Genomic DNA, 27,199 nt, shown 5'->3' on the forward strand with positions numbered 1-27,199 from the left:
CAGCTCTTCAGGAGTTTTCCCTTAACTTTTCCAGCTGGCTGGCAGCTGCTTTTCTTCCACCTGCAGCGCTTACACTGCCCATCACCCTCCTCCCCCACCAAAAAAACCCCAAACCAACAACCCCCCTCCCCAGAATAGTCAGTGTTTGCCGTTTCCTGACCCTTCGGCGAGCCGAGCTGCCCGACCACACCGAACGGAGCCGACCACGCGTTTTGAAAACGTCCTGACCTGGAAAATCCCCGATACAGAGCTCCGCTCGACCTAGATTTTAGTGGCCGCTAATTGAACAGTTTTGAAGTAACTGTGCCATAAAGGAGCCCCGGGGTTAGAACAGATGCATTCAATTAATTACAGCTGGGGAGATTCAGTCAAAATCCCAGAAAGAGGAGAAGTCTTAAAGGTCCAGCGGCCGCGCGTGACCCCTCGAGGGGCGGCCGGCATCCCGCGGCGCCGGGACCTTGGCTTGCTCCAAGGCCTGTTTTTGTGCAGACGCGCCACCGCGGCTGCTGCAGGCTTCCTGGTCCATCTTAAGCACCCCTAAACGTGGTTGCGTTGGGAAGCTGCAGAGCTCGCCGTAACGACGGCCCGCGTTTCAATGCTGAGACAGAAAGGATTAGGAGGAAATATTTTCCCCAAAATATTAGACTTATCTGCTTCCTATCTGCCCTCAAAAGTGCTCTCCGTGTTATCTGAGTTACTGCAGCCAGCAGTAACGAGTTTAGCACAGAGGTCTTCAGCCTTGGAGGCCTGTGGACGATCAAAAGAATCTACAAGGGGGAGCTCGAAAAAAACCAAGGCTGTTGTCAGGGGTTTTACATTTACTGTGGAAGGGGCTGTACCCCTGCTGGAAACTTTTAGGACATGTGCAAAACAGAAACAGTCTGAAAAATCACTAAGATCTCAAGCAGGGCCTGGCAGGCACAGCCTTTGGTCTTGCTGATCTCCTAAACTATTCTAGCAGGACACCTCTCCTGTCTGTCTCAGTTTCTCCTTGCACGAGACAAGTGAGCAACCCCCCTTCTTTTATAAAGCATGCTCCATGCTGTTCAACGACAGGACCTAGCAACTGCAAAGCACTGGATTATCAACAGACAGGATGCACGTACGCAGACGAAATGGATGGTGGTACGAGCTTGCTTACCCTTGCACTCTGCCCTTACATGGCCTACGGGACACAGGTGCACATTTCTGCTAGTGCAGCTTCTTACCTGAAACCAAGGTAGGTTGTACCAGTACAAATCACCTCACTTTACTGGTCTAGCTTAAGGGTGTTGCATCAACGTGGCAGTGAGATGCCCATAATCCTCCACAGAGGCCACACCTGAGCCTTACGGTAACTGGTACGATAAGCGGCTGCAGCTCTGAAGCAAAGTGCCTGCACCCCTGAAGAGCAACAACCCTTCTCTCAAGGCTTCTTTCTGGATATGAGCTTTGTGTCCCCCCATTCTGCTCCCTCATAAGCCATCTATACACAGGTCCCACCAAGTCAATGAAAGATGCATTCTCCTCCCTCCTAACCTCATGCTGCTTCTTACATCCTCTCCAGACATCTTTCATGAAGTCCTTCAGGATTCCTATCATGGTATCCTTCAGATACAAAAAGCAGCAAGCATTTGCCTTGGGACACTGAAATTCAGCAGCTGAGGCAGAAGCAGAGCTGAGGAGTGCCAGTGCCCGGTTGTCCTGCTCTGAACAGGGAGCACCAGCAGAGCCTGGGCTGGTAAAGGACCCCTGAGCCCCAGTGCAGCACCAGCATGTTTCCAGCCTGCAGAAGACGCTCCTGTAATGCAAGATCAACGTTTTCACCTTATGGTTTGCCAGTTCCATGGTTTAGCATTTCTGAAATAAAGCAATATTCAACCAGAAGTGTCTGCACAAGCCAGGGAGAAATAGGACTACTTGCAAGACACAGACAGACCTTTCCCTCTGTAGAGTCGGAGACAAGCTGGGAGCCCACAACAGCTTTGCAGTATTACTAGTTGGCATCCATTAGGGTGCCGAGAGTGCGACCCGGTTGCAGAATAGATGGTATAACTGCCACCCCCTCCCCGAAATGTCATCCACCTTCATCCTTTTCTCTATTTTATTTTTTTATTTTCCTCTAAGCTCTGCGGGCCCCAGCTGACGAGCCCAGCAGGAAAGCAGCACATGAGCATTGTCATCCCGGCATGATCCCTCCTTGTCTCTGCCTTAGCTGATGGCACATTCAGAGCCTAATTGTCATCTCGGCAGAGCGACTCCATTATTCAGCCTGACACCCCCCCCCCAGCTGTTTGTTGCACTGATGTTATATTAATGAGGCCTGCAAATAAATGAATAGGAGATCAGAGTGCTGCTTGTTCGCAAGAAAACCGATTTTTATTTATTTATTGCTGAGACCACAGACCATGTGGAAGTTTTATGCTGTTAAAGGGACACTGGCAGTGACGGTACGGCCCTGCAGTCAGACCGTCCAAAGAAAAGGACACTTTATATACTACTGTATTTACTTTCATGACTATTAAAACACAATCTCTTCTTGCTAGTTATGCATCCCCTAGAGGTACGGGAACCTAGGAGTGAGGCCTGTCACCTACAGCTGGAGAATAAGAGAGGGAACTCAGCCCTAGAAAGCAAAAGGAGCAGAAAACACTCTTCTTCTAATGTGAGTGATCCAGAGTGCTTTTAACACAGGCACTTGCACGAGACTCAACGCTACTCTCTAGTCCAGGCGGATCGAGACATTGTGTCACCATTTCCAGCTTTTTCACCCAAATGATGACTCCTGCCAGCATCATGTTGTTCCCACTGGGGCCAGCTGCTCTCTGCTACCAGTTTTCAGTGCAGAGCACCAGGCTCTGCAGGACTGGACGTTGCCAAATGAGACCTTAAATACTCAAAAAGCTCAGATGCCAATAAAAAAGAACCCAACAGCCTCAACAGCAGTCAAGGCTGCAAAGGTATTATGGTCTCCAAGACCATCTCATAAACTGTTCTGAAGGGAAAAGGGGAATATAGCAGAAGTTATCCTGTGATATCGCAAGGTTTGCACTGTGCAATACCAAAGCTGCGGGGTTTCTGCCGGGCTCTGCCGTTGTCTGTAGACCCAACTGCTCGAGACCTTGCACAATTCAGCCACAAAACTCAGCCCTACACAGCGTGTACCCCATCTGCGGATGTCAAAGCACACCAAGAAGGCTATAGTTACTTCTGTCATTCCACTTCTTTTTCCACAGCAGTGGAAACTTAACTTTCTTAAAAAAAAAGTAAAAGGTAAATTCATAACAGCAAGAGTGGGAGGCAGAGTTCAAGGAAAACCACCAAACACTGCAAGACTTAGGATAAAATCACAACAGCTCACAGCACTGCCAGAGCCAGCCGAGGGCATGAAACGACAGATTGCCCTAAAACTTATCTTTCCAGTTGCGGACCCTCACCGTGGAATAGGCCGATCTGCCAACAAAAGCACAGGCAAAGTTTCCTACTCACTGTCTCAGCCCCAAATCCACGCAGGGCAATCTCCCGAGGCTCAGACATCCCCAGCGAGGCACGTCGTGCCTCCCACCTTGAACGCTGAGACACAGACCTGGTTACGGAGACAAGAAACGTGTAACAGCAAAGCTCTGCTCTCTCCTCCTTGGATGGAGACCAAAAATATTGCTTTCAAGTTGGACAGTGATAAAATACTCTGTGACAGTGCCGTGCCTGCAGCCAGCAATGAGAGCCAGCCTGAAAATGCTCAGATGCAAATTATTTAGTGGCTGGAACAGAGTATTTTTTCCCCTTCTTTGCTTAGCTCTAGGAGGGGTAAATAAATCTAAGACTTCTTAAATGTTACAACTGTCTGAACAGTTTATGATGAAGAAAATCTCAGGCAGAGGCCATTTTGCTCGTGGCATCCTGTAACATAACCTCGTGCACCCACAATGCTCGGATAAGGAAAAGGGGAGCTGCCTCCTGCTGCAGGGGACAGCGGGAGACAGCTCACTCGATTCCTTAAAAAGGCTTAGGGAGAGGAGGCATAAAGCTGCTGTGAGCCACTATCTTCGATAGGCTTCTGCTGCCCAGCGGGACGGGCACGGCAGCACAGCCTGGGCAACGCTCGCTGCCGTTTGCGTTAACTCCCTCCGTAACTTTTAAAAAGTTAATGGCAATGGGGACCAGGAGATCTTGCTGCTAGGCCCCCTTTTCTGGAAGGGCTCTGACTTGGAAAGTGCCGGTGCTGGCAGGGCTCCCTGCTCATGAAAGCAAAAGCCAAATGACCTTGGGCCCCAGTAAGGGGCCCTCCATCACCCAACCTAAACTCCAGAGCAGACCTCCCTGTCGCCACACTGCAGCCGCCGAGGGTTAACTTTAACCTGGTTAACTTCGGTCGCTCGTAACGGGCAGGACAAGGTCAACAGCCAGGCAAGCCCTGGAGGCTCATTTTATTTATATATAAATAGCTACAACCTGCCAGATAAACAAAGAGACTAAGGAAGGGGCAGACTCAGTATTTTTTGTAACGTGTTCACCTCTCCACGTGATCAGAGCCACCCCGACCTCTCTTCTGCCATCTCGCCAGCTCCGCTCTGCGCTTCAGTGTCTACAAAACTCTGCACAAGGGAAATAGCTGCCCGTTACTGGCATGACTCAGCCAGGAAGAAAGTTTAGGAAAGAAATGCCAGAGGCCCAGTGATGTCCCCTTGGGCCAGATGGAGTCTCCTTGGCGAGATCCTCCATCAGTCAAGCCCAGCCCCATCGCAACGCTACGAGCCTCTACAGTTTCCTCCTCTCCTTGATACAGAGGAGGCTAATGCCTGCCTCCCTGGGGTTTTGAGCATGAGCTAGTTTAACAAGCTGATTTAGAAACTAATTTGAGTTAAGAGGAAACTTCCATGTTGTCAAGAAGGTCTTAGTTAAGCTGGTACAAGTACGTATGCTGAAAAGCCCTTGTTTAGCCACAAACATCAGCGCAAGAGGCCACTTCACTACCACGTTGTTTTACACCCTGGTCCTCCTCCTTTGCAGTATGGACGAGTGCTCAAGACAAGGGAGGCTACTGGGGGGGGAAGTTCACTGAGAAACCAAAACCTTCTCTCATCCCCACCTGATGCGAGTGTCACTCCTAATAGTAACGTTAACAGACCAAGAGCAGTTTTACTGGTAAAAATGCTCCTGGGAGACATTTTGCATCCCTCAGTGGTCTGAGCAGAAACATCAGAAACATCAACTATAGACTAATTAGCTCCCCAGTTTAATTAGCATTCATGCAGCAGTCCATAGCGGTCACCCCACTGCTGAGAGCGATGCCTGGCAAGTGACAGCTGCAGCGCGGGGGCAGCCGGGTTGCAAACTCTGCTCATGTGCTAAAGAATCTGCACATTAATTTCACGGAAAGTAGTGGAGCGTTTTATTCGCTCTTCTTCGGCGCAGGGCAGACGATGATGTATTTTCAGACTAGATGGAAACAGATGCAAATCAATTTTGCTAAAATTAAGGAGAACAGGCCGGAGCCGGACAGCCTCCAGGCACCCTCACTTACCTCGGTGATGCGTGGGTTGGAGCACTTGACGTTTCTGCTGGACCAGTCGAGCCAGGGCTGAACGGCGGGGGAGCTGCAATGCCGGCGCAGCGTGCACTTGGCCTCGCCGCTGCACCAGCCGCACTCGAACTTCTGCTCGGCCTTGAGGCAGAGGCCGCAGCTCTCCCGCTGGGCCGCGCACTTGTACAGGTGAACTGCGGAGAGGGAGGACGAGCAGGGCTGAGCGCCGCTGCGCCGGTCCCCGGGGCTGAGAGGAGTCGATCTCCCAGGGACGCGACACCCCCGGCTGCAGTAACACAGCTCTCCCTTAAATCCCGCTTCCCAGCCCCCCTTCCCACGCCGCAAAACCAAACCCGAGCGGACGTCACCTTTCAAATCCTCGGGGTTGTCGATAACAAAGTTCCCGTTCCAAACCACAGCAAAGTCCACTGCTAAGTTGCTTATGTCCGTCCCATCATAGAGATACTAAAGAAGAAGATTGAGAGTGAGATGCTTGGGAGGATGTATCAGAGTCACTAATGCAAAAAGAGGGTCTTTTTTTTGTTGTTTGTTTTTAAACGATGTCCATTCTTCAGTTAAAAACCTGTGCTGATGTCTGAACGACCAACAGGTTTACACTTCATCCCCAGGGTCCTGCTCCGGCTCCCTCACGCTCACCAGGAAGAGATAATTAAATCAGACCCAGGCCCCTAGAGAGGTAATAGATTAATTATTCCACTCTCATAAGCTGCTCTTGTCACTCAGTCGCTGGCTTATCAATACGGCCCCTCCAGTGAAGCAGGCCAGAAGGATGCTGCCTGCAGGCCACCTTCTCCTCTAGGCACCACGCAGCCCGGTGTCACTGGGAGCCGAAGACCACGCTGCGCAGCTCTGGCTGGTAAAACGGGCAGTAACGGAGAAGGCAGACCGTGCAGAGCTTGTCCACGTGCAGAAACCACATAGTTTTCACTTACATTTAGTTATACCGTACATCTGGTTACATATTGCTTTGCATGCCTTCTATGAAGTTTGTATGAAACCAGACCTTCTGCTCAACTGATAGAACTGCAAGTACAGAATTGCCCTTAAAATCTCTACCTACTTTTTCCTATTTGCCTAACAGTGATAAAAGTGCTTTCCTATGTTTATAAATCACTTTGGATAGGAAAAGTACTATATAGTATTAATACATTTATTAGCCACCAAGCTGCAAGGCCCAAAGACAGCAAGTGATGTATAAATGTCTGGTGAAATTTTTAAAAATTCAAAACTTCATTAACAATTTAAGACCATCTTCGCTGAATATTAAAGTAGACCCTGAAGTTCTTCGTTCTGCTGCCTAAACAAACTGCTCGCGCCCTATTTGCCCAAGGACCGCTCCGAGTGCACAGCGAGGACTCAGAGGAGCAAGTTCTCCCCTGCCCTTCTCGCCGCCGGAGCGTGCTCGGGATGCGCCCATGCGGTGCAGGTGGAGGGTGCGCTTTGGGCAGAGGGAAGCTTGTGTTTGCCTTATGCACGGCGAGTTAAAGCCCTCCCTGGGAGAACCGCTACGCTTTTGACATCGAGCCTTCCCAAAGGCGCCGCGGCGAGCTGGCAGCAAAAGCCTCCCAGGTCTGCTCGCCGGGGCTGCGCCACGTCCCGCGGCAGAGCTGCCCCCCGCCCGCTCCCGCAGCGGCATCCCGGGGCCGTCTGCAGCTCCCTGCAGCGCCGCGTCGCGCCGGCAGCGCTCCTTTCCCCCCCCTCCCCGCTCCGCGCGGCTTCTCTGCCGTCAAGCCGCCCTGGCCTGGGATCTGACAGCTCCCTGATAAGGGCTCTGCGATTCTCCTTATCTCTCCGCTGTGAATTAGCTCCCCTGAACACCTTTGTCTTGTGCCCTCTTCCTCCTCCTCCTCCTCCTCGCTGACCCCCTGCGGTCGGACAAGCGGCTGCCGGATGACGGATCTTCCCCGGGCCAGTGCTATAATTGAACACCTTGCGTGCCCACGGCAGATTCCCACCTGGAAGTCGGAATTAGCTTACCTCTCGGGTTCTTCACTCTTTCCTACCCCCAAACCAGTTCCCTCCCCCTTCTCCTGAGGTTAAACCGGCCTCTTTCGCAGCGTCTGCGCCGCGAGCCCCCGTCCGCAGGCAGGGCTGCGCCCGGGCGGCCCCACGGAGCAGGGACGCGACCCGCCGCCCCGCCGCCGCCGCAGCCCCTCGCGCTTTGCCCTGCTCGCTCCTCCGTGCCCTTCCCCGGAGCCTCACCGAGCTGTTCTGGCACTGGACGCTGGAGCTGTTGAAGCGCAGGGCGGGCACGCGGTGGATCGCTCCCTGGATGCTGAGCACGCACTCGTACCCGCGCTGGCCCGACTGCGGCTGGGGCAGGTTTCGGGCTTTCAGCGTGATGGGTTTCACCTCTCCCACCGGGATCAGGATCTCCTCGGTGGGCAGGAGCTGCGGGCAGTCCTGGGGGAGACACAAGAGAGCAGAGGTTACCGCGACGCTCAGCCAACTGCTCCGGCCGCCTCGCAGCCCCGCGGCGCTCGGGACAGTCATCCAAAGCCTCGGCACCCGGGATCAGCAAATCCCTGCCACGTTCCTCGGTCTGCCACAAACTAAGTGCAGAAAAAAGAGCCCCTTGATGCAGTCTCCCTGCCCGGGGAGCGGTGCTGAGTTTGTCATTGCAGTCACACAGGAAGGAGCATCGCTATGCAGAGAAGAGCGCGACGGCACCCTCCTTCCCCCCAGCTTGCTGCGGGTTACGGGTTTTATCTCTGGAGCCACGAGGCCTCCTACCCCCGGCTCTCGCCGTCCCTGCAGAAGCAGGAGGCAGCCCGTGTCCGCCTGCCTCGGCGCCCGGCTCCTCTGCGAGGTGGACTGGCTGCTCCTGCCGCTCGCTGCACGCTCACCCTGTTTTTTTTTTTTTAATCTCGTTTCATCGCTTGCAGCACACGAATGTGTGCTGCTTCAAAAGAAGGCTGATCAGCATGGGACGTGCTTCCCTCTTGCTACCAGGTACTGTTCTGCTCTGTCCTGTCTGAGCGAAGTTATGCCAACATGCCACCAATTTCAGACGCTGCATTGATTTCTGCTCTATCTGCTTTCACCCTCACCATTTTCCGAAATCTCGCCTTTCTGAAACCCCCAGGGAGCTCACTGCAGTGCCCCCACGCTGCTGTTTGTGCTGAGAGTGTCTTAGCTGCGAGGTCCCGGGGTGGATGTGGGCCTCCTCCAGCTGGGCCTGCCAGGCATCCCGAGCCGAGCCGAGCCGAGCCAAGCCACCGGCTCTGTTTCTGGGATGCGATGCTCTTCCCTCCTCCGGGCTGCTGCAAAGCGGAGGACGTCCAAGGACAGGAGGATTTGGTTGCAGTAAGTATCCAGGGAGTGCAGGGTTAGGGTTTTCTCAGACAGGATTAAGCACCCTAATCCTGACTCCCCGGGGCCTGGGAAAATCTGCTAAACCGGCCTTTTCTCTAGGAATCACAGAAAGCGTTTGGCACGTGCAATAAACTCAGAGCCTCCTCCAGCAAATGGTATCTGTGAAGGTCCTGCAGCGCTTTCCTGTGTGATGTTCTCACCAAAGAGGAGGCTGCTCTCGATCTGAGGAGCTAACACCAGGAGGGATCTCTTCCAGCGGAGGGACACTGAAACCAAACTGAACTGGTGCGTGTGCGACTCGATCTTAGTACGGACCGGTGGGGCAGGAGACGCTGCACAGTAATGGGGAACGCTGCCTGTCCCTCGCCACGCGGTGAAGACAGCAACCACCCACAGGCAACTGCAGAGCTCCTGCGACGGGGCGTTCGCTGCAGGCACCGTGCCGCGCTGGCCAAGGCGCGAGGCTGGCCCGGGAGGTGCCGGACCTCTGTGCAGAAGAACGCTGATACCCCTCGAATCTGAGACATTCGTTCTCTGTCTTCTTCACAACGCACCCTTTGGGCCTCAGAAATGGAAGCCTCCAACTCTTCTGGAAATAGGCCCTTCAGGTACCTTACGGGGCTTTTGCAAAGCCAGCTGTCGGCGTGCAGGAGCTTTCCTGGTTTATCTGGAGCCCTGGCAGCTGCTGGGCAGGAGGGAAAGGGATTTTCCAGGGAAACTCAGTGATTCAAGCAAATGGTCAGTGGCAGCAGCTCCTGCTTCAGATCAAAGTCTGTTCACCTCAGGGATAGAAACTGGAGCTGTTCCAGCTGAGTCAAATGCAAATTTGGAAGCATGTTATAGCTACAGCCTTAAAGCGTCATCATCCTGCCAGGCCATGGCTAACCGTGGGGTGGTGGGGGGGGAACGACCAGGAAAAGGCAACCAGGAGCAGCGGGAGGCTGCTCAGCTGGAGGAGGAGGAAGGCAAGGAAGAGGGGTCGAAACAAAACAGCACAAAGAAGCATCACTTCGGGCCCTCCCTGCTCCAGTCTGGAGAAGCATGCATGGAACGGATGAGGAAAGAAAGGCTGACGGGCTCTCCGTGTCCCGGCATCGAGTAGGGCTCTAGAGAACCAGCAAACCACAGCAGACTCTGGGGAAGAGTCTGATGCAACCTGTGGTTAAGAGCTGAGGCTGTTAACCAGGTCCTGTTCCTGCAACACACGGCACCAGGTTTGCTAACAGCAACCAGTGGAGCTGGAACTGAAGCCGCCGGCGGTGGGAGCTTCAGGAGCCGCTGGGGACCTGGAAGGACGCAGAGGCTCCCCAGGCTGACCCCAGCGCAGGTGAAAGCTGCATTTAGTAAAGGACGATGCTTATTCCGTGATGGCAATTTCGTAAACAAATTTAGGAGTTCTCAGCTAGAGCTGGTGAAAGATTTGCAATGAAAGTTACTCAATCCCTGAAAAATGCCTCATTTTGGAGTGTACAAAATATCATGAAACTGGAAGCAGTCTATTAAATTTTCCAGCGAAAACAATATGAAAACATTTCAACCCTCCGTGTGACTGCAGTAAAGGAAAAAAGAGCAAAAAGCTGCTGCCTCCAAGACTACGTATTCAAAAACGTGGCAGTAGGTGGTCTTGGGCTCTTAAAACACTAAGCCCAGCAGTCAAAACGTTAAGTGCAGAGAACTGCTGTGTTTTGTTTCCACTTCTGCCGCTATCTGGCCAAAAGAATGCAATTGTTAATTAACAGCAAGTTTTATATTGCAGTAGCTCAGGGCTTCACCAGGCAGGTTGTATGCAAAATAAAACAAACTTGTCCCTGCAAACAGCACTCTGCAGCGGAGCAGACCAGCAGTTGCGCACGAGCCACGAGCGCCTGCTGCACGTCCGAACGATACTGGAAGCTGCACTCCAAAAAAGACCTCCCGAAGCACGATACTGATGTGCCGTTCCTCCCATCCCCTACCCGTGGGATCTCCCCACCCCGCACACTACCCCTTCTCGCCATCCCGGGGGAGACGAGCTTCCCTTGCTTTAGACATCAGGAACGGCAACGTGCAGAGAGGAAGCTTCTGTCACAAGCGTTTAAATTCGGTTTAGCTCTAACTCCCTTTGATTGACTGGAAATAGAAACCTAAATACCTGTAGGTAGGTGGTACTAAATAATTAATCGCAAATTAAAGTAGAATTTTGGAGGAAAAAAACCCACCAGCGGGGCTGCGTGTCCCTCGCCTTCGGCACCCCGGCTGGCAGCGAAGCCGAGCGCCGCGGCCGGGCGCGCGGGCAGCAGGCGCCCGGCTCCTCCGAGGTTGTTTCGCTACGGGCTCAGGCAAGTCGTAAACGAGAACCAGATGCTACCCTCGCTCGGAGGAGCCGGTAGCTTAAACTGCTGCCTCATAAACCTTTTTAGTGGCACTTTTCCGTATGTATTTTTTATTTTATTTCTAACAGGGACTTTCACGGATTAACAGCCAGGAGTGATTTTAAACTCCAGCAGCAAGAAAGCTGGCTCTGCTGGGAAGGGAAGAGCAGCCGCTTTCTCCCGCGGAGCAGGTTTGCAGGCTGCAAGGGAACCTCACCTACGAGGCTCCCGAGGGCCTGGTGTCAGGGGTTCAAATCCCAGCTCAGCCTTTACCCTACCCCCAGCAAACTGCTAAGATCCACAGCGTATTCCCTTCCCAAATCCGGGCAGTCTTGGCACCTACACCTCTTCCTCCTTGCTACACGTCACACATGTACCATTTTATACTCAAGATCTTACTGCATTTGGGCTTTTTGCAATTAACCTCAAAGTGTTATAGAGGACCAACAGGAGAGGAATGGGTCCAGGGAGGTTCCCAGCTCTTTGGAAAGTCTATGTTTGGGAGGAAAGGTGTCCTGGAATTGTAAAATCTTTTATCGCATTGTGATAAAATATAAAAATCTCTAACTATATCACCAGAGGGAGAATCTCAGTGCACAGTCCTGAGAAAAATGAATATGTTATGGATCATTATCCTTTCTGGCCACCGCCATTCGTGAGATGACTGTTAAGAAATGCTTTTTCCTACCGAGACATAGGAGGGGACTTACATTTTCAAATCTGCTCTGTAGTACTGGAAATGCAGGTAGCAAAAATTGTTCTAGCGTCATTAGAGGCGAGCAGGATATAATAGATTTTCTCTTCCTTTTCTTTGAGCAGGGGTTTCACTGGGAGAAAAATGTCACATTGGGATTCTGGTGAAAAGAAAGCCAGCCAGACTGAGCGCCCTCCGCTCCGGGGCGAGCGGAGCATTGCAGCCCCTCGGTGTTGCCTGACAGCTACACTGACCACGTTAATAAGGGGTATGCATTTAGGAATGGAGGGATGTGCAGGAAGATGCCACGTTACCGAAAGCACAGGGCACTTGCGGGGAGCCACAGCGCTGCTGGCGGTTGCTACTGAATTTATCAGACGAGCGAACGAAGCTCCAAAAACCTGTAGGGCTTGCGGAGGGTGCTGGGCTCGCTCGGCTGCCGCACGCATCGCGGGCAGCGCTGCTGGGGGCTCTCGCTCCCCTATTTGTGCCGCTTCCAACCCAAGCTCCGCGTTCAGCTTTCAGGTCTTCTTTCCTTAAATTGCTGCCGTGGTTGCCCATTCGCAACCTCCTCCAGGCGCTACCGGATTTAAAAGCGGCTTTGCTGGGGCGTATCGGCGGCTTCCTCGATGCCTCTCGCGGTGCTTCTTCACCTGCTGGGAACTGCCTGGTCGCTGCCAGGCGGCTGGCACCCTCGCCCCTGCCGCGCGCCCCGGGGGAAGGTCCCCTCCGCGAGCGGCGAGCGGCACCGTGCCCTGCTCGGGACGGCCCAGCTCGGCCTGCTCGACTCTGCTTTTCACCCCTGCTACTGCCAGGAAGATCCGAGTGTCCGGAAAATACAGAATAAAAGAGAGAACTGCAGTCAGTGGAATATGTAATTTGTTCCCTAATCAGTTTGCTTTGTTTTTTAATTCATGAGAAGTAAATCCTGCAGTGAGCTAGAAAGGCCGTTATTACCTCCTCTTGCTAAGCAAACACACGCTGGATTCTCTCATTATCGTTCTGACTTCTGTAAACCAGAATAAACACAAATCAAGAGATTTGCTGGAGAAAGACAAGACTTCAATGCCTTAGCGGTACAGACTTGTAAGGAATGTTCTATGTACGAAATATCATCACACATAACTTACAAAGATATCTTACGCTTCTCCAGCACCTTTTAGCCTCAGAGCTTCCGAGGTCTATAAACATCTCCAACACCAGAGATTTGCATCTTTCTCTGGAGCAGAACAGAGCACCCAGGTTTGTTACTTGTGCTTAACAGAACAGTTTTAGTAGGTCAAATCTTCTTGCTCTTATTTGCAAAAAATCCTCCAGAAATGAGGGACATTCCTTTTGACTACAGAATCCAGCTCAAGCGGAAGAAAATACAATATTTTTGTACTTGTCACCTTAAAAAAAAAAAAAAAAAAAAAAAAACTCTACAAATGTTACCTCATTACACATTGTAAAGTTAGAAACATAAATGAACCTGGCACATGAATATAAACCCTTGGCTCTTAGTTATGTTCCCAGTGATATAAATTACAGTTTCCATTACTCATGGAAACACATTACTCTTCATTTATGCTACTGGAAAGGAGAGCAGGTCTTGCCCCTTAGCAACCACACATAAAAGGAAGAAAGTCAGTTGAAACTAGATTTTTCTCACTAAAATTCATATCAAATGACCTTTTCTCCTGTGTTTCACGCGGTATGAATGTGCTGTAACTCATGTCTCGGCCTGTATTTTATAAAGTGCCAAGATATTTACAGCCATGTAAATACAGACACCAAAGTCCGGAGACTTTTCTCCCCCATGAACAACCTTGTGGACCAGATGTGAGGATAACAGTGACCTCTGACAAAACTTCTGCTCACCCAAGCGGGGACAGAATACAGGTGGGAACTTCCTTCTTTGATGCCCAACACTGCTGCCCACCCGCTGCAGCGGTACAGCACATTTTCCCACATGTCTCCTTGCCCCCAAAGAGTAAACACCGCAGCTCACATATATCAGAAATCTACTGACAAAAAGGGTTGCCAATAAGCTCAAACCAATCTTTCCAAATAGAGACGACTTAGTCTTGCTGCACGCCCAGGCTTTTTGTTGCTATTGGTACTCTTTCCAACACATACATCTCTAGAAGTCAGATGCAACCCAACATAAAGTCATTTGCTGACTTCAGTGGACTTAGATGTGACCCTTCCACATTACAGACCCCACTCAGGTATTCTGAGATGGGGACTTTACAGATAGATATGAGGAAATTCAAAGTTGTTTTATTTCTGTCACGGAGCATCAAGCAGCAGTGAGCATCAACTGGTACAATCTGGTGCAAAGACATTGCTTTCAAAGTCATAATAATTTAAACCTAAACTCAGAGGAGTCAGAACGGAGCTGAAACCTGGCTCTGCACTAAACTTTAAGAATCTGAAACACTCCACCTTCCAATTCAGCATCTCACATGTGGAAACAACATTATCCACACACAGTGGACATCAAGGAAGGCACGCATCACATGTTCTGGGAAACTAATAGGATTTATTTGGTTCTAGCTCTCCACTGGGATCGGGTGTAAGACTATACCTATGTTTCTACACTCTTCTTAATCTGCATGTTTTATTCATTTACAGAGATGCATTTTATAGCCATAAGCCTTACACACACACAAACCCAACCCCTCAGACACATTAAAGTGATATTACAGGCCTGATTTGAAGCGGCAAAGGTCTCAAGGCTCCATCTGTTTCACCTTGGGACTGAAGCTTTGCAAAGTGAGACAGTCAGTGCTACACAGCCACGAGACCTCTCCTGGCAGAGACCCTGCTTTTAGGGTGCAAGTCCGCCCCAGGCCTCTGTGCTCTCGTTGCTCCTTAGGTAGCAATGTCTAACCAGGCACCTTCTGCAGATAAATGAAGCCTCAGGCTAAGAAAAGGCTGAAAATACAGGTGCTTATGTTATTAACTCTTAGAGAACCGCCTGCCTGAGAACAAAAGCCTCAAAGCAGCCTGGTTTTACACTATGTCAGAAACTTCCCACCAGACGGAAGATATCACGAACGGTTAGCACCACCCTGGAAGACAGCTCTGCTTTGAAGGTGTTGGAGGCTTCTGTATTCACTCACCAATGAGTCCAAATCAGATGTGCCTTGTTTACAAACAATATACTTTAACTTTTAAAAAGGCAACAGCATGATATAAAACACATATCTGACAGTCAAGCTACGTCCTTTCTCAAGCATCATAAATGCCCATGATTATCATTTCCCAGCACTGGTGGCTTTACCGGACACCCTCCACCCTCCGTGACAACGCACCAACCCAGCCCCAGCCCCAGCCCCAGCCCTCTGAGTCACCGGCACCTGCTGCTGAACACGGGCACTGGAGCTTAGGAACCAGTTCCTGTCCACGGGGCATAGGGAGACAAAGAAGCTTGTTCTCTCTGTTGTATTTTCATGGAAAGCAGGGCAAAAAACCAGCAGCATTTAGTTTAGTCGGTAGATTCAGAAAATTGCAAGGAGCAAGCGCACAGATCACAAAAAGGGGTTTGCTTTCCACTATCACCTTGCAGCGTGGCTATGGCTTTGAGCTCCTCTCCTTTCCTAAGGCAAACAGAGGATTGCTAATAGCATCAAAGGGAATAGGTTGCACATCTGAATCCAGCTGGGACACAAGTTATGATGGGCCAAGAGTAAAAGGGAATATTTGGTATGCTTTCTAGTAAATTAAATATAAAGTCACAAGAAAATTTCGAACCCCATGTGAACATGTGTGGAAATCTGAAGTGAGAAAGCGCACGTGGGGCTGAAAGTAGGCCAGCATGTATCTGTGTGTTGCTCTCTCTGAATCCTCCTTGATGGAGGCAATTCTGGCTGAAGGGCTGTTATTAATGTTCTGATTCCAAACACAATAGACTTTCCGCTATGAAGGGAACGATGTTGATAAGCACAAACACTTTGCCAATATATCAGGCCATGACACAATGAGAACATTGTGATCTGAATTGTTTTAAGTGAAGAAACTTTTATGAGGCATTTATTTGATGTGTTAGCACGAGTGAAATACCCATAATAAAGGCATTAGAACTGCACTGTGTACACAAGTGTTGATTCATTTACTTTAAATAAGCAAACGAATTAGGGCTGGGTTCACATGTTCAGAGGTGCAGAAAAGTCATGATGAACAGCAAACCATCCTTATTATTATCATCAGCCCTAATCAAAAGTATTCACCAGAAAGGCTTTAGACAACATATAACATCCACTGCTAAGAAACAAACTAATGGAAGCTCTACAAGATGAGGAAACAGAGAAGAACTTTGGAGACGTAAGAGTCCTGTTCCTCTGCAGATCACAGCAGGAACTGGCAGACAGACACCAACTCTTCACTCACTCGGTGTGATCTCAGGTAATGATCTCCTATGCTTTCCCAAGAGTAAAATGGAGATAATGGAATTGTCCTACTTTACCAGAGAGTTGTCAAGCTTTAAAAACAGCAGCTTTAAAAAACATTTTTGATATCATAGGGTTGAAGACCTATAAAAATGAGGACTGTAATTGTGAAGTCTGGGAAGACAGATAATGCTCTGAGTCTGAAGGGAAAAAAAAACTTCACACCACTAGCAAGAAGGAAAAGCAAAGATTGGTTCAGCTAGCAGCCTGGGAATTCGAGTCACATCCATTTAATGGCTCAGTGTTTTACTCCACTGACTGATCTTCCTCCCTTTTCTCATGCATTCACTCTGTGCCTCCACTATCTACTGATGCGGGTTCATATTCATCCTTGTTAATCTTGCTTTCCTTGCTTGTTCAGCATTCTCGTGTGTCCTCACTGCTGTCTGGCAAAGTTGCTTGTGGGCTATGCCTCCTTCCAACTTTTAGAAGCATTTTTGGAATTGAGCCCTATGCCTTTTATTAACTCTTAACAGAGATAGCTCCTGGTTCACAGCACTGGAACCCAAACCAATTCTCCTTTTCAAAGTTTGGGGCTGTTCACATTTGTAATTCCCTTCCTAATGAGTTTACAGCCAGGCTACAGCCATAAATTTCAGACCGGTCAACACAACCCACTGAATGACACCAGGAGCCCCACCAAGAGCTCTGCATCTGAATGGTCGCTTGCTGCTGGGCAAATCACTGCGTGCCTTGTATATAAAGCAGAGTGACTGAAATGTACTGGTCTCTGAGAAGTCTTCGAGATCCCTGGAGGAAAGCATTACAGAAATTATAGCTATTGCTGAATTTAAGCACACCCACTTAGGAGAGGTTTGGTGTTTTTGCTAGACTGACACTTTCTTGCTAAGCTCCTTCAAAGCTGCTTCTGCACTTTTAGATGTCAGTCAAGACAGACGTGCAGGAGAACCCCTCCGCCCTCTGCAAAGTCAAACCCCCTCATATTAACATTGGTTATGCTACGTGTGCCACAGGAAAAGCACAGCAGGAAGCACTCAAAACAGCCCCAGTACCTCAGAGACGTTGATCCGCCCCTCCTGAAAGGAACACGTGGTGGGGTCGTGGGTGCAGAGGTTCCGGTACTTGCACCAGTGGCAGCGGAAAGCGCTGTTCACGCAGGACAGGCACCTGCGGAGAGGAAGACAGGATCAGCTCCAGAGCTGGCTCCCAGGGTGCAGCGCCCACACGGGCACAGCTGGGCTTAGCCAGGAGCCCGGGCTCAGCTTCGCTCACGGGGTAACAACTGCTCTGGAGAAAACTAACCCAAAACTGACCACACAGTCCGACCTACAGCTAGAATCACTCCAGTTGTTTGGTCAAACCCTGCTTCTGTCAGCAATCTGAACTATATAAACGGCTTCTGGTCTAGGAAAGGGATGGTCTGATACAGCAAAAGTAGCAAACGGTGCAATCTTAGGTTTGGGAAACCGCTCAAAAGACAGTCTTTAAACAACCTGTAAATTCATTCACTAATAAAACCCAAGCGTGGATTTACGACACATCATTACACTGGGGTACAACAAAACACAGTCTCTGGACTTAATTTTTAGTTTCAGTAGAAAGTGGAAAACAAAGGAAGCTTGGCAAAATTGGATCAGCTGTTTTACAAGTTAGGAATGCCTAAAGCCATGGTAACACTCCTGCTTGGCCTTGGAGAGCAAAGTGTCCAGCAAGCACTTTTGATTTATATTGGAAGAAATTAACTGTTTATGAAATCTTTTTGAAAGACTGGAGACTCCTTTCAGACATGGGGTATGCCCAAGTGCCAAGGAATTGGCTGGATATTTTTTTATCCCTTACTTTCTAATCAGCTGCCAATTAGATGAAAGGTTCATGACAGCTGTTACTATTTGCAGGAGCAACCTGCTCCACCTCTGAGGCCGGTCCTCGATGTTACATGACAGCAGTGCTTTGATGACTGTCTGTTGGCATAAGCGTAAGCCACTCTCATGGGATTTGATTCAGCCAAGGTGCTGGACAGGCAGGAGAAGGATCAGCACTCAGGACCCTGCAACCAGCCCACCCTACCAGCACCTCGGCATACTGGCACGACGCGGGAACGTGGCAGCAGAAACCTAGAGGGTGAGACAGAACGAGAGTAGCAAAAGCCAGAGCGCTCGGCTCCGTCAGCGATGCTCGGAGACCAGGTGCTGGCTGTCAGCATCTTTCCTACAAGAACATCATTTCTAGTTGGTTTTGGCATTTTATTTAAGCTGTTCTAGATCCCAAAGGGAAAGACTTGAAAAACATCTGAATTTCAAACAAATCTGCTCCTTTATAAGGAACAATTTTTTTTCCCTCTCTAAAATAACATCAGTAAGGGCAATTTGAATAAAAACAATCTTTTTACCAAAAGCCAGCCATCTACATAAAACCAACATCACTGTGGCTCAAGCAATTCAGCTGGTACCGGGGTACAAATGCCACCTGGAGTGACAGAAGCCAGAGCAGCAAGGTTGATGGAAAGCTGTGGGGGTTATTCTTGCACTTGCACCTCTTCCTGGGAAGGACACGGAGAACAGACACAGCACAACACCCAAATCCTCAGGCTCTGAAGTGCATTCTGGGCGAATGTCGCCGGTGAGGGAGGAGAGCAGGTTGTCACTGCCCTGCCTCTTCAACCTGCCTGAGCTGTGTTGGGCCAGCTGGGCAGAGGTGCCACTGCCTGGTGTTTCTTCTTCAAGCTGCTGCCCCTCGAATGCATATATAATAACTTAATTGTATTTTCCTTCTGATGCATTCACAGTGACCTTAATAGCCAGGGAAGCTTATTCTAATCATGCAAATGCAAATCTGGGGAGAAATATCAAGTGCTGCAAGTCTATTTAATTACTCATTTATCTGACCCATTTCTGTAGCATTTCTCCCACCCTCCCTCACCGGACTCAGACCTGGCCTTTAGCTTTCCTGGCTGGACCTGATGAAGCTCTTTGCTGATCTTAGCACTGCTGGGATCGAGGGGGGAGGACCTCTTTGATCGTCCAGGCCAACAGTTTGGTTTGGCACCTCTCACTGTCCTGTGGTTTTCTGGCTGCTGCTTTCAGCTCTGCTCGGCCCCAGCTGAGCAGGCTGAGGGCTCCCTGCAGACCCTGAGCTCTCACAGTCTTGCAGAAGGTCACCACTTTTGCTCTTTCATCCTGACCCTGCTTTCTTAGGGACCACTGTTTCTCCTTCACTTCTCAATGAAGGTGCATCTCTCCATCTCATCTATTCCTTCTCTTATTAAAATAGACTTAAAACCGAAACCACTACCGAGTTCCCTAGGCCCGCCTGGAACCCCCTGGGACACAGGAATGCATGTACCTGAGAGCTGAGCCACCTCAGCCTGTGCACTCACATTTTGATCAGCGTCTGAAGTTTAACAGAATCAGTCTGCAAAAACAGCCTATTCTTGTCTTCGCCAACCACAAGCATCTGCCCTTCTTAGCCTAAAGCAAACTCCCAGAGGGTACATGCTTCACACAAAGCACAGAATCATTTCTTTTGCTACCATGCAGCCAGCAATGGCGGAGCTGCTCCCCAGCCTTGTCTCTAAACTCCCTAGCAGTTGCAATGAAGAGTCTCAGAAATCAATGGCTCTGTCTTCTGCAGCAGCTGAGACCTGTCTTCCTTTCTCTCTTTCATGTGTTGTGATTCATTCCTGCTAGGCTGGCTCATGCCCTCATTGAACTTACTGATAACGAGCCCAGTTTGACGTAAGCGCTACAGAGTTCACAACCATGCTAACATATTGTCTCCAAACACATGGTCAGATGAAGCCAAATGACTGGACAGAGGAGATGTATCACCTCTCCTGATTCAAACCTCCACTTCTAAGAGAAAGTAAAAGTCCCCTGTAATGTTATCCCTTGAGCAAATCCAGAGCTATGAGAATCTAGCAAAACTGCTGAAAGGACTGCATGTGTTGGCAGCGGGCGAGAGGCAGAGGCTGATGCTAGAAAGCTTGACTGAGGGACAACACAGTACGGACAAAGTTGCACACAAGCGTTAACATGATGGGAGGCAACGATCGCTGGAGAAACGCATGCGGTCTACCATGAGAGATAATGTGAGGAGACTCACAGGGCTCCTTTCATCCTGGTAGCCCTGCTATGTGCTGTGCCTCCCCCTGCCCCCTAGATTTTTTTTGAATATATGCCTAGAAAAACTCCCTGCAAGCCAAGCTCATCAGGACACACCACAGTCTAACAAGTACATCAGGGAAGGTCATATAGTTTGAGGCTTTAAATCTAGTTCAGAAAGGTTGGGAATGACTCTATGTTGGCACTTCTTGACCCCTAACAACCAGCTAGAGCAGCAAATCATGCTCCAAAAGCAGAGCTGACGGCTGACCCCTGCAGCGGGAGATGCCACCCAGCCTTGCAGGTCAGCCTGCCTTTCGTAATCTGACTTCTGGCAGGTCCTGCCTGCATTTCACTTTGGAGTTTGAGGCTTGCTTTGTTTCTAGAGAGGAATCTATAAACACTTCAGATCTGTAAACATGCTTTTAAGGCCAGCCAGCTGCGCGCTGCCTTCCAGGGCCAGGAGTGGAAGATGTGCCCGTGGGGGATATGTTTGTACAACGCTCAGCAGCGCGGGGGCCTTGCACTGCCTGCCCTCTCGGAGCAGCTCTCAGCGCCCGCGGTCAAATGCTCAGGCTGACACTCGTGCAGCTGCAGTGGGCTCTGGAGGGCCTCCCTACCTGGACCGAGGGGAGACAGGCAGCAGGGAGCCTCTCTGCTCAGAACGCTTTTGCTCACTCCATCTTGAGTACATCAGCTGTGCTCAAATGCCCATGCCGGAGACTTCCCCGCTGCTGCCCTCCTGAGGTTGCCTCCTGCTACAGTGTCCTCCTTGATCTCGTGGAGGATCTGTGCAGGACCCAGCACCACGCACTCCTGGCTTGGTGCAGAGGGGAGAGGGTCCATCTCCTCTGGGCATGCTCACAGCCTGCTTTCCTGGAGTCTCCCAGAGACACTCTGCTCTCCCTTTGCCAGCTGCCTGGGAAGATCTAGCTGAGTTCACAGTTGCAGGATCATGCAGCTTGGGGGCACCAGCATGTTAAGGTTTTTTCAGGCTCACTCAGTCTCTGTCTCTTGAGGCAGAGAAACCTATACACAGATTTGGAAAGGTTCACGCAAGCAGGGACCTGCAGGCTCTCCTTCAATTGCTGGCTCAGAGTACCTCTCTCCTGGCACTGAACCTGACAGCATGATAAACCCCTCCTGTTGGGCCTGCAGTCCAGCACTCATTTAATAGCCCTTTCTCTTTTTCAGTCTGCTGCTTCCCTCCATACATCCCTCCCTCATGCATCTCAGAGGCACAGAAAAGGCTTTGGGGCTTTACATGGATTAGTTCAGAGTGGCTTCGATTTGCTAGCTAGCCTGGAGAAACGGTGGCTTCTGGGAAAAACAGTTGACTATACCCCTCAAAAACAGATGAATAAATAAGAAACCTACTCCCTGCTTAGGCCAGCGAGGAGAAGGGAGGGTGTACTCACAGCTGGTGGGCACTGCAGTTGTAGAACTTGAGCTCCGTGCTGACAAATGTCTTCCCAGTCTCCCTAGATTTCAGCTGCAGCACGACGCCAAACCAGTCTGCAGAGCGAAAAATAGCCAGACAGTCACTCCAGCAACAGAAGACGTGGGGGCATCCTCTCTGGGCCTGTCTGACAGTTTCCCAAGCCATCTGCGTTGGGGTAGGAGGTGGAAAGCAGGTTGCTCTTGCTGTCCTGCTCTCGAAGGCGCATGACTGCGAGTCTGCACCAGCTCCCGAGGTTCGGCCCCGAGCAGCCAGCGCAGCCGCCTGCCCCGGGCTGCCTCTCCCAAGCACCTCCGGGAGCTGAGCTAGCTGTCTCCAGCAATCCCTCCAAACCAAATCAGATTTGACGGTAAAATGCGTTGAAGACACAGGGTCTAAACACTGCCTTAGGTCACATCTGAAATGAGTTTGGGATTTCATCCCATTCCTTAAAGAACTTCTCTCCTCAGCACAAAAACATACTAACTCAGTCTACTCTGACAAGCAGCCCAAGACTAGAACAGGAGACAATTTTGGAAACAAGGGCATTAACGGAGCTTTTTAGGAGACTCAGCACCCGATTCATTAAGGGCAGATTGTTCTCCCAGAGCTGCTGTGGGCTACGTCTGCACTGGCCTGGCTGCCCCCATGGCTCTCAGCAGCTCCGTGTTCACTAGTACTCAGCCTCCATATACTGTTTTAGAAATGCAAAGATATCAGCAGGGAAGCTTGGGAGACACCTGGAAGGATGCCAAGGAAAAAAAATGAGTTTTAAGCAAGTAGCATTTTCATTACGGGAAGAGAAAATGTGACAGCAGTAGCATTAATGAAGAAACAACCCAAAGACCAGGATCGAAAAATAGAAACTACCACCTACTCATGGGTGCTGAGTCAGGCATGGCAGAGCAGCTCCTACTTTCTGGATCCACCCAGCACAGCAAAGCTGCCAGCTGCTGCCGGACTCCAGAGCGGCCACGGGGCAGAGCCCCAGATCCTGCCCCAGAATCTCTGCGGCAGCAGATGCTGGGGAAGGCTGCAAGAATGGGCCAAGCACATGGTGCTACAGCTCCAGCCCACCTTAGCTCAGGCGGCATGAAATTTTTATGGAAGAGGTGTATTCACCTCCTGGTGTTCGATGCTCTTTGGTAGAAGCATGAATTTCTCCAGCAGCAGCCCCAAAGAGGTCTGCTCTATCTGACGTACTTCTGGACCTGCACCTCGCTCTGGGGCTGTAGAGGCCACGCTCCTACGCAGGGGCCAGTCACTCACCTTGATCCACAGGTATGGCAGGGACATCTTTGGCGGCTGGCGAAACGCACACCACCTGGCTGCCCGACACCCCACCTTCCACCTCAGTGAGGTTTCCGAAGAGGCAGGTGATCCCAGCCGACAGGTCTGGAGCGTCGCTCACCAGCAGGCTGAGCTGCAGCAAGGGGAAAGGGGAGGCAGAGAGGAAATAAAACCCAGCCAGCAACCTGCTCGCAGCCCGGGCTGCTCAAGTTTCCTTCGTGTTTTCACCACCAGCTGTTTTCCCACTGAACAGCGACCCTGTAAAGCGCCGTCCGCACGCAGGAGGCAGCCAACTGCTGCTCCAGGCGAAGCGAGGAGCAAAAAGGCAAGCCAAGGATGCAGCTGCTTCTTCAGCGGCACCCAAGCACCTCGCCGAGCCGCCGGTACCGCAAATCAGGGCAGGTGGCAATTGCAACCGCCCGCAGCACCGCTGCCCCCGGGGCCCGCGTCCCGCAGCGCCAAACGCAGCAGCCCAGCAGGAAAGGGAGCTTGTGGCTGCGATCCCCACGTCCCCCCATCCCCTCCCCTCCCCGGCCCCTCCGCAAGCCGGGCCTCACGCAGAAACGCTTGCGCGCCCGGGACGGGAGGGAGGCCGGAGAAGGGACCGACGGGCGCGAGCCCGGAACGCGTCGGAGGCGCGCGCCGCGCAGCACCTACCGGGCGGCTGTGCTCCGACACGGAGATGCTGCTGGGCTGCACGCTGACGCTCATGCACTGGCCGATGCTGGCGGCGAATCGGTTCGGCTCGTCCGCCCGCCGGCAGCTGTCCCTCGGCGAGCACCTGGGGCGCACGGGTGCGGGCGTGAGCGCCTTCGCGGGACGGGAGACCCAAGCGGGTCCCGGCAACGACTCCGGGCGCCTGCCTCCCCTCGGCCCCGTCCCGCGAGCCGTAACGTCCCGATCCGCACCGAAACCGCGGCACAGAGCCGCCAAAGGTGGCACCGAGCTGCTGCCGCCGTTCGAACGTTCCTGCGTTCAAAGCCGCGGGGCTCGTTCCTCCGCTCTTCCCGAGGCCACAGAGCGCGGCGGTGTCGGAAACGGGAATTTCCTCTGCCCCAGCCGCGGAGCGGGCGCTTTGCTGGCTCTCGTGCCTTGGTCTCCCCGGCTCTCTCCCGTTCCCACCTCCAGGGACGGGACCCACTAAGCGTGCCCAAGAGAGCGGCTGGGACTGCGCGGCCCACGGCGCGCGCGCGCAGCTGCCTCGCTGTCCCTGCCTTCCCCTTGCAGGGGTCCTAAGAGCGGGCCGAGACTTCGACCCAGCATCAAAGATATCGAAAACACAAGGGAACAGGACAAGACTCCCGTGCTTTGCCGACGCAGCGCTGGAGAGCGCAGCAGATGGTGCTGGCGCGGGAAGCGCCCCTGCAGCCTCGCTCAGCCCCGCGGGACGCCTAACGGGCGGCTCGACGGAATTAGCAAACGAAGGGGACGCCGTCCCGTCCGGACCCCTCGCTGCAGGCACCACCGCTGCAGGGCAGACGCGAGCCGGAGTCGATCACACCGCGGGAGACCCGGGCCACCGGGAACCCAGGAATTACGGAAACGTTTCAAACCGCAGCCCTGCCCGGCAGTGGGATCCCTCAGTGATTCTCCATCTTATGCCATTTGGGGAAAATCTGGTTCTTCAGACTCCACTCCTGGGAGCACACAACATATATTTGCATTTTGAAAGATGTTAATGAACTATCAGCAAACTTTATCACTTTTCACTCGCTATTGATCTTGACCTTATTTAAAACTGCAGTGCAAAGATTGGACGATCGAGATATCGTCACCAGTAAGTTCTTTTTTGACATTTACTTGAGCGTATATGTTACTCCTGCTAACGAGGCGCCGTGCTCAGACTGCTTGCGTAAACGCATACATTAGCGGAAACGCCAGGTGCCCACACAAAGTCTTGCTTTTGCCATGCCAGATCTAGCGAAGATCAGCTGACAAGCGCCTTGCAAAATCACTTCTCCAAGCTTCAAAACAGTGAGCTATCATCCTTGCTGAGAGCCTATTTGCTCCGGAAAAAGAAGAGCGGAGTTTACACTTCCTGCTCCCAAACAGCCACTGCGATACCCTGCAAACAATCTCGCGGGTCTCCTCACCCTCTCGATCTTCTTTTTTGGAGATATAATGGAGTTAAATATGAATGCTGCCAAAGGAAGAATTATTGAGGTTTAAGTGAATCTGTAAGATAGCTTTAAAGTGAGCTCTTGACTGGAGCCTTTATCTCATTGACTCGCTGGAACGGTTCTTTTTTTATCATACTATTTATGGCAACAGCCCGAACAGAGATAAATAGGTCTGTAGACAATAACATACTTGCAGAGAGCAGCGTATGGAAGAGTCTTGCAGGTCTCAAATCCCACTGGGCTGAAGAGGCTCTTTAACCATCTCCTCAAGGCCTCCGCCTGCTCCCCAAGAGCACTGGCTTTAAAAGAGGAGCAGCACAAATTCTCTCTTTCTCAAATACAGAGAAAGAGAATTTGCAAGGAGGGCAAAACCCAGGCTGGAAGGGACATACGAGAGGAGCCGGGCACAGGACAAGCTACTCAGCTTCTTTCTCATTGCTGCTCAAGGGGCCACGCTGTGAACACTGTTTCTCCAGGTTTCTTTAGCACGTTCTAAGATTTCCTGGATTCCTTAAAACTTGGTGCAACACATGCTGCCCACAGCTACCACCTAGTCAAGCTCCTCTGGCAGCTCTGGGGCTGCTGCCAGCGCAGCTCTCGTGCGTACGGACACTGGAGCTACCCCGTCGGTGCAGGCTTGGCACAGGCATGACCAACGCCTGCTTGCGCACCCGGCGGTCACTCATTTAATCCTCACGGGTAGCTCGTGTTTATGAGCATCGTCACTCTTAAATTGCAAATATGTGTATGCATAAGGGCACTGTAGAGCCTTAATCACAAACTCCAGCCTTTAGGTATGATAATAGCAATCACATAACGAGGGGTTTACATAAAAATACATAATGAACGGTTTACTCTGGATTCTTTTATTATTGGCTGAAACTGGCTCTGGCTTGCTGGCTGCCGAGCGCCCGCGCGCCGGCGCAGGGACCTCTCCTTGCGCCCGGCGCGCAGCAGCAGCCCCTCCGGCTCACAGGGCTACGAGCTAGAGGAGAGAGATGACGGATTAAACGCGAATGCTCCAGCACTTGGGGCCTCTGCGCAGATATGATGGAGGCTTCAGCAACAGTGAGATAAACTCAGTTCTTTACAGCTTAAGACGAGGGCTAAAAAATGATCATTGCTCCAAGCAGGCCAGGGAAGCGGAGGAACCCAAAGGTGGATTGAGAAACACCATCAGGGAAGAAACTCTTGCTGGGAAGAGGTTGATGCCTCAATGTCATGGCCAAAAGGGCAGAGGAAATGACACTTTTCTCCCCTCCTGACGTTGAGGGTTTTCTCTTCGGACAAAGCCGGGGAGCGGGAGGCAAGGGAAGGGACGCGCTCGGCTCCCGCGGCACCGCGGCGCGGCAGGACACGGCAGAGGGCTGTGCGCCCCAACGGACCGGGGGAGCCAGCCCGGTGCCTCGTGCCAGCCGGCGTTTTGCTGAGCCTCCCCGCGCGCCTCGACGCCTCTTTGCAAATCGCACGAACCCTGACGGGCGCTGGAAGCCCGTTTACACCCCAAAGCACAGAGGTCCCTGATCCAGGCCACATTTTGCATGCGAGCTTCCCTCGCTCGCTTCTCACCCTCCCAACACCTGCTGCTTCGGCGTGCGGCCAAGTGCTATTGTGCAGGGCCCTGAACTCTGCCTCCGCCCCGACTTCCATGCATTTAGCGGGGCTGCTTCGCTAGCTGGCACGAAGCCGGAGGGATTTCTATTCCTCTGCTCCTCCTCCTCCCCGAGCCGGGTTCCCCTCGTCCCCCTTCCGCTTTAGGAAGCAATCGTTACCGTTGCAGCGGGGTGGAAGAGGGAGCACAGACACCTCTTGAATTCAGAGCGCGTTTCCCGGAGCTCCCAGAGGAAAACCCGGAGCCCTTTGAGCCCGTTGCGTGCAGTGGGGCTGCCAGCATCGCACCTGCCCACGGCCCTGCGAGCCCCGCTCTGACCTTCCCCTGCAGAACTTAAACACCTCTTCCAGCTGCACTTAAC

General features: G+C 51.7%; 1 protein-coding gene across 5 annotated transcripts in view; it reads right to left on the reverse strand.

Moving 5' to 3' along the window:
- Nucleotides 1-27,199, reverse strand: part of PLXNA2 (plexin A2) — a 171,182-nt gene that overhangs the window by 40,711 nt on the left and 103,272 nt on the right. For 4 of the 5 annotated variants that reach the window (XM_062595159.1, XM_062595161.1, XM_062595162.1 and 1 more), the window contains exons 6-12: nucleotides 23,764-23,887; nucleotides 23,086-23,239; nucleotides 21,797-21,893; nucleotides 17,331-17,445; nucleotides 7,727-7,927; nucleotides 5,872-5,968; nucleotides 5,504-5,697 (exon numbers count right to left, since the gene is read on the reverse strand). In XM_062595159.1, the coding sequence (XP_062451143.1) occupies nucleotides 5,504-5,697; nucleotides 5,872-5,968; nucleotides 7,727-7,927; nucleotides 17,331-17,445; nucleotides 21,797-21,893; nucleotides 23,086-23,239; nucleotides 23,764-23,887 (982 nt within the window). Of the gene's footprint in view, nucleotides 1-5,309; nucleotides 5,419-5,503; nucleotides 5,698-5,871; nucleotides 5,969-7,726; nucleotides 7,928-17,330; nucleotides 17,446-21,796; nucleotides 21,894-23,085; nucleotides 23,240-23,763; nucleotides 23,888-27,199 lie in introns of those variants that run through there. The other variant, XM_062595164.1, reaches the window with a different exon arrangement.

This window comes from Rhea pennata, chromosome 25, assembly GCF_028389875.1.
Source record: "Rhea pennata isolate bPtePen1 chromosome 25, bPtePen1.pri, whole genome shotgun sequence".
Classification (NCBI taxonomy): domain Eukaryota; kingdom Metazoa; phylum Chordata; class Aves; order Rheiformes; family Rheidae; genus Rhea; species Rhea pennata.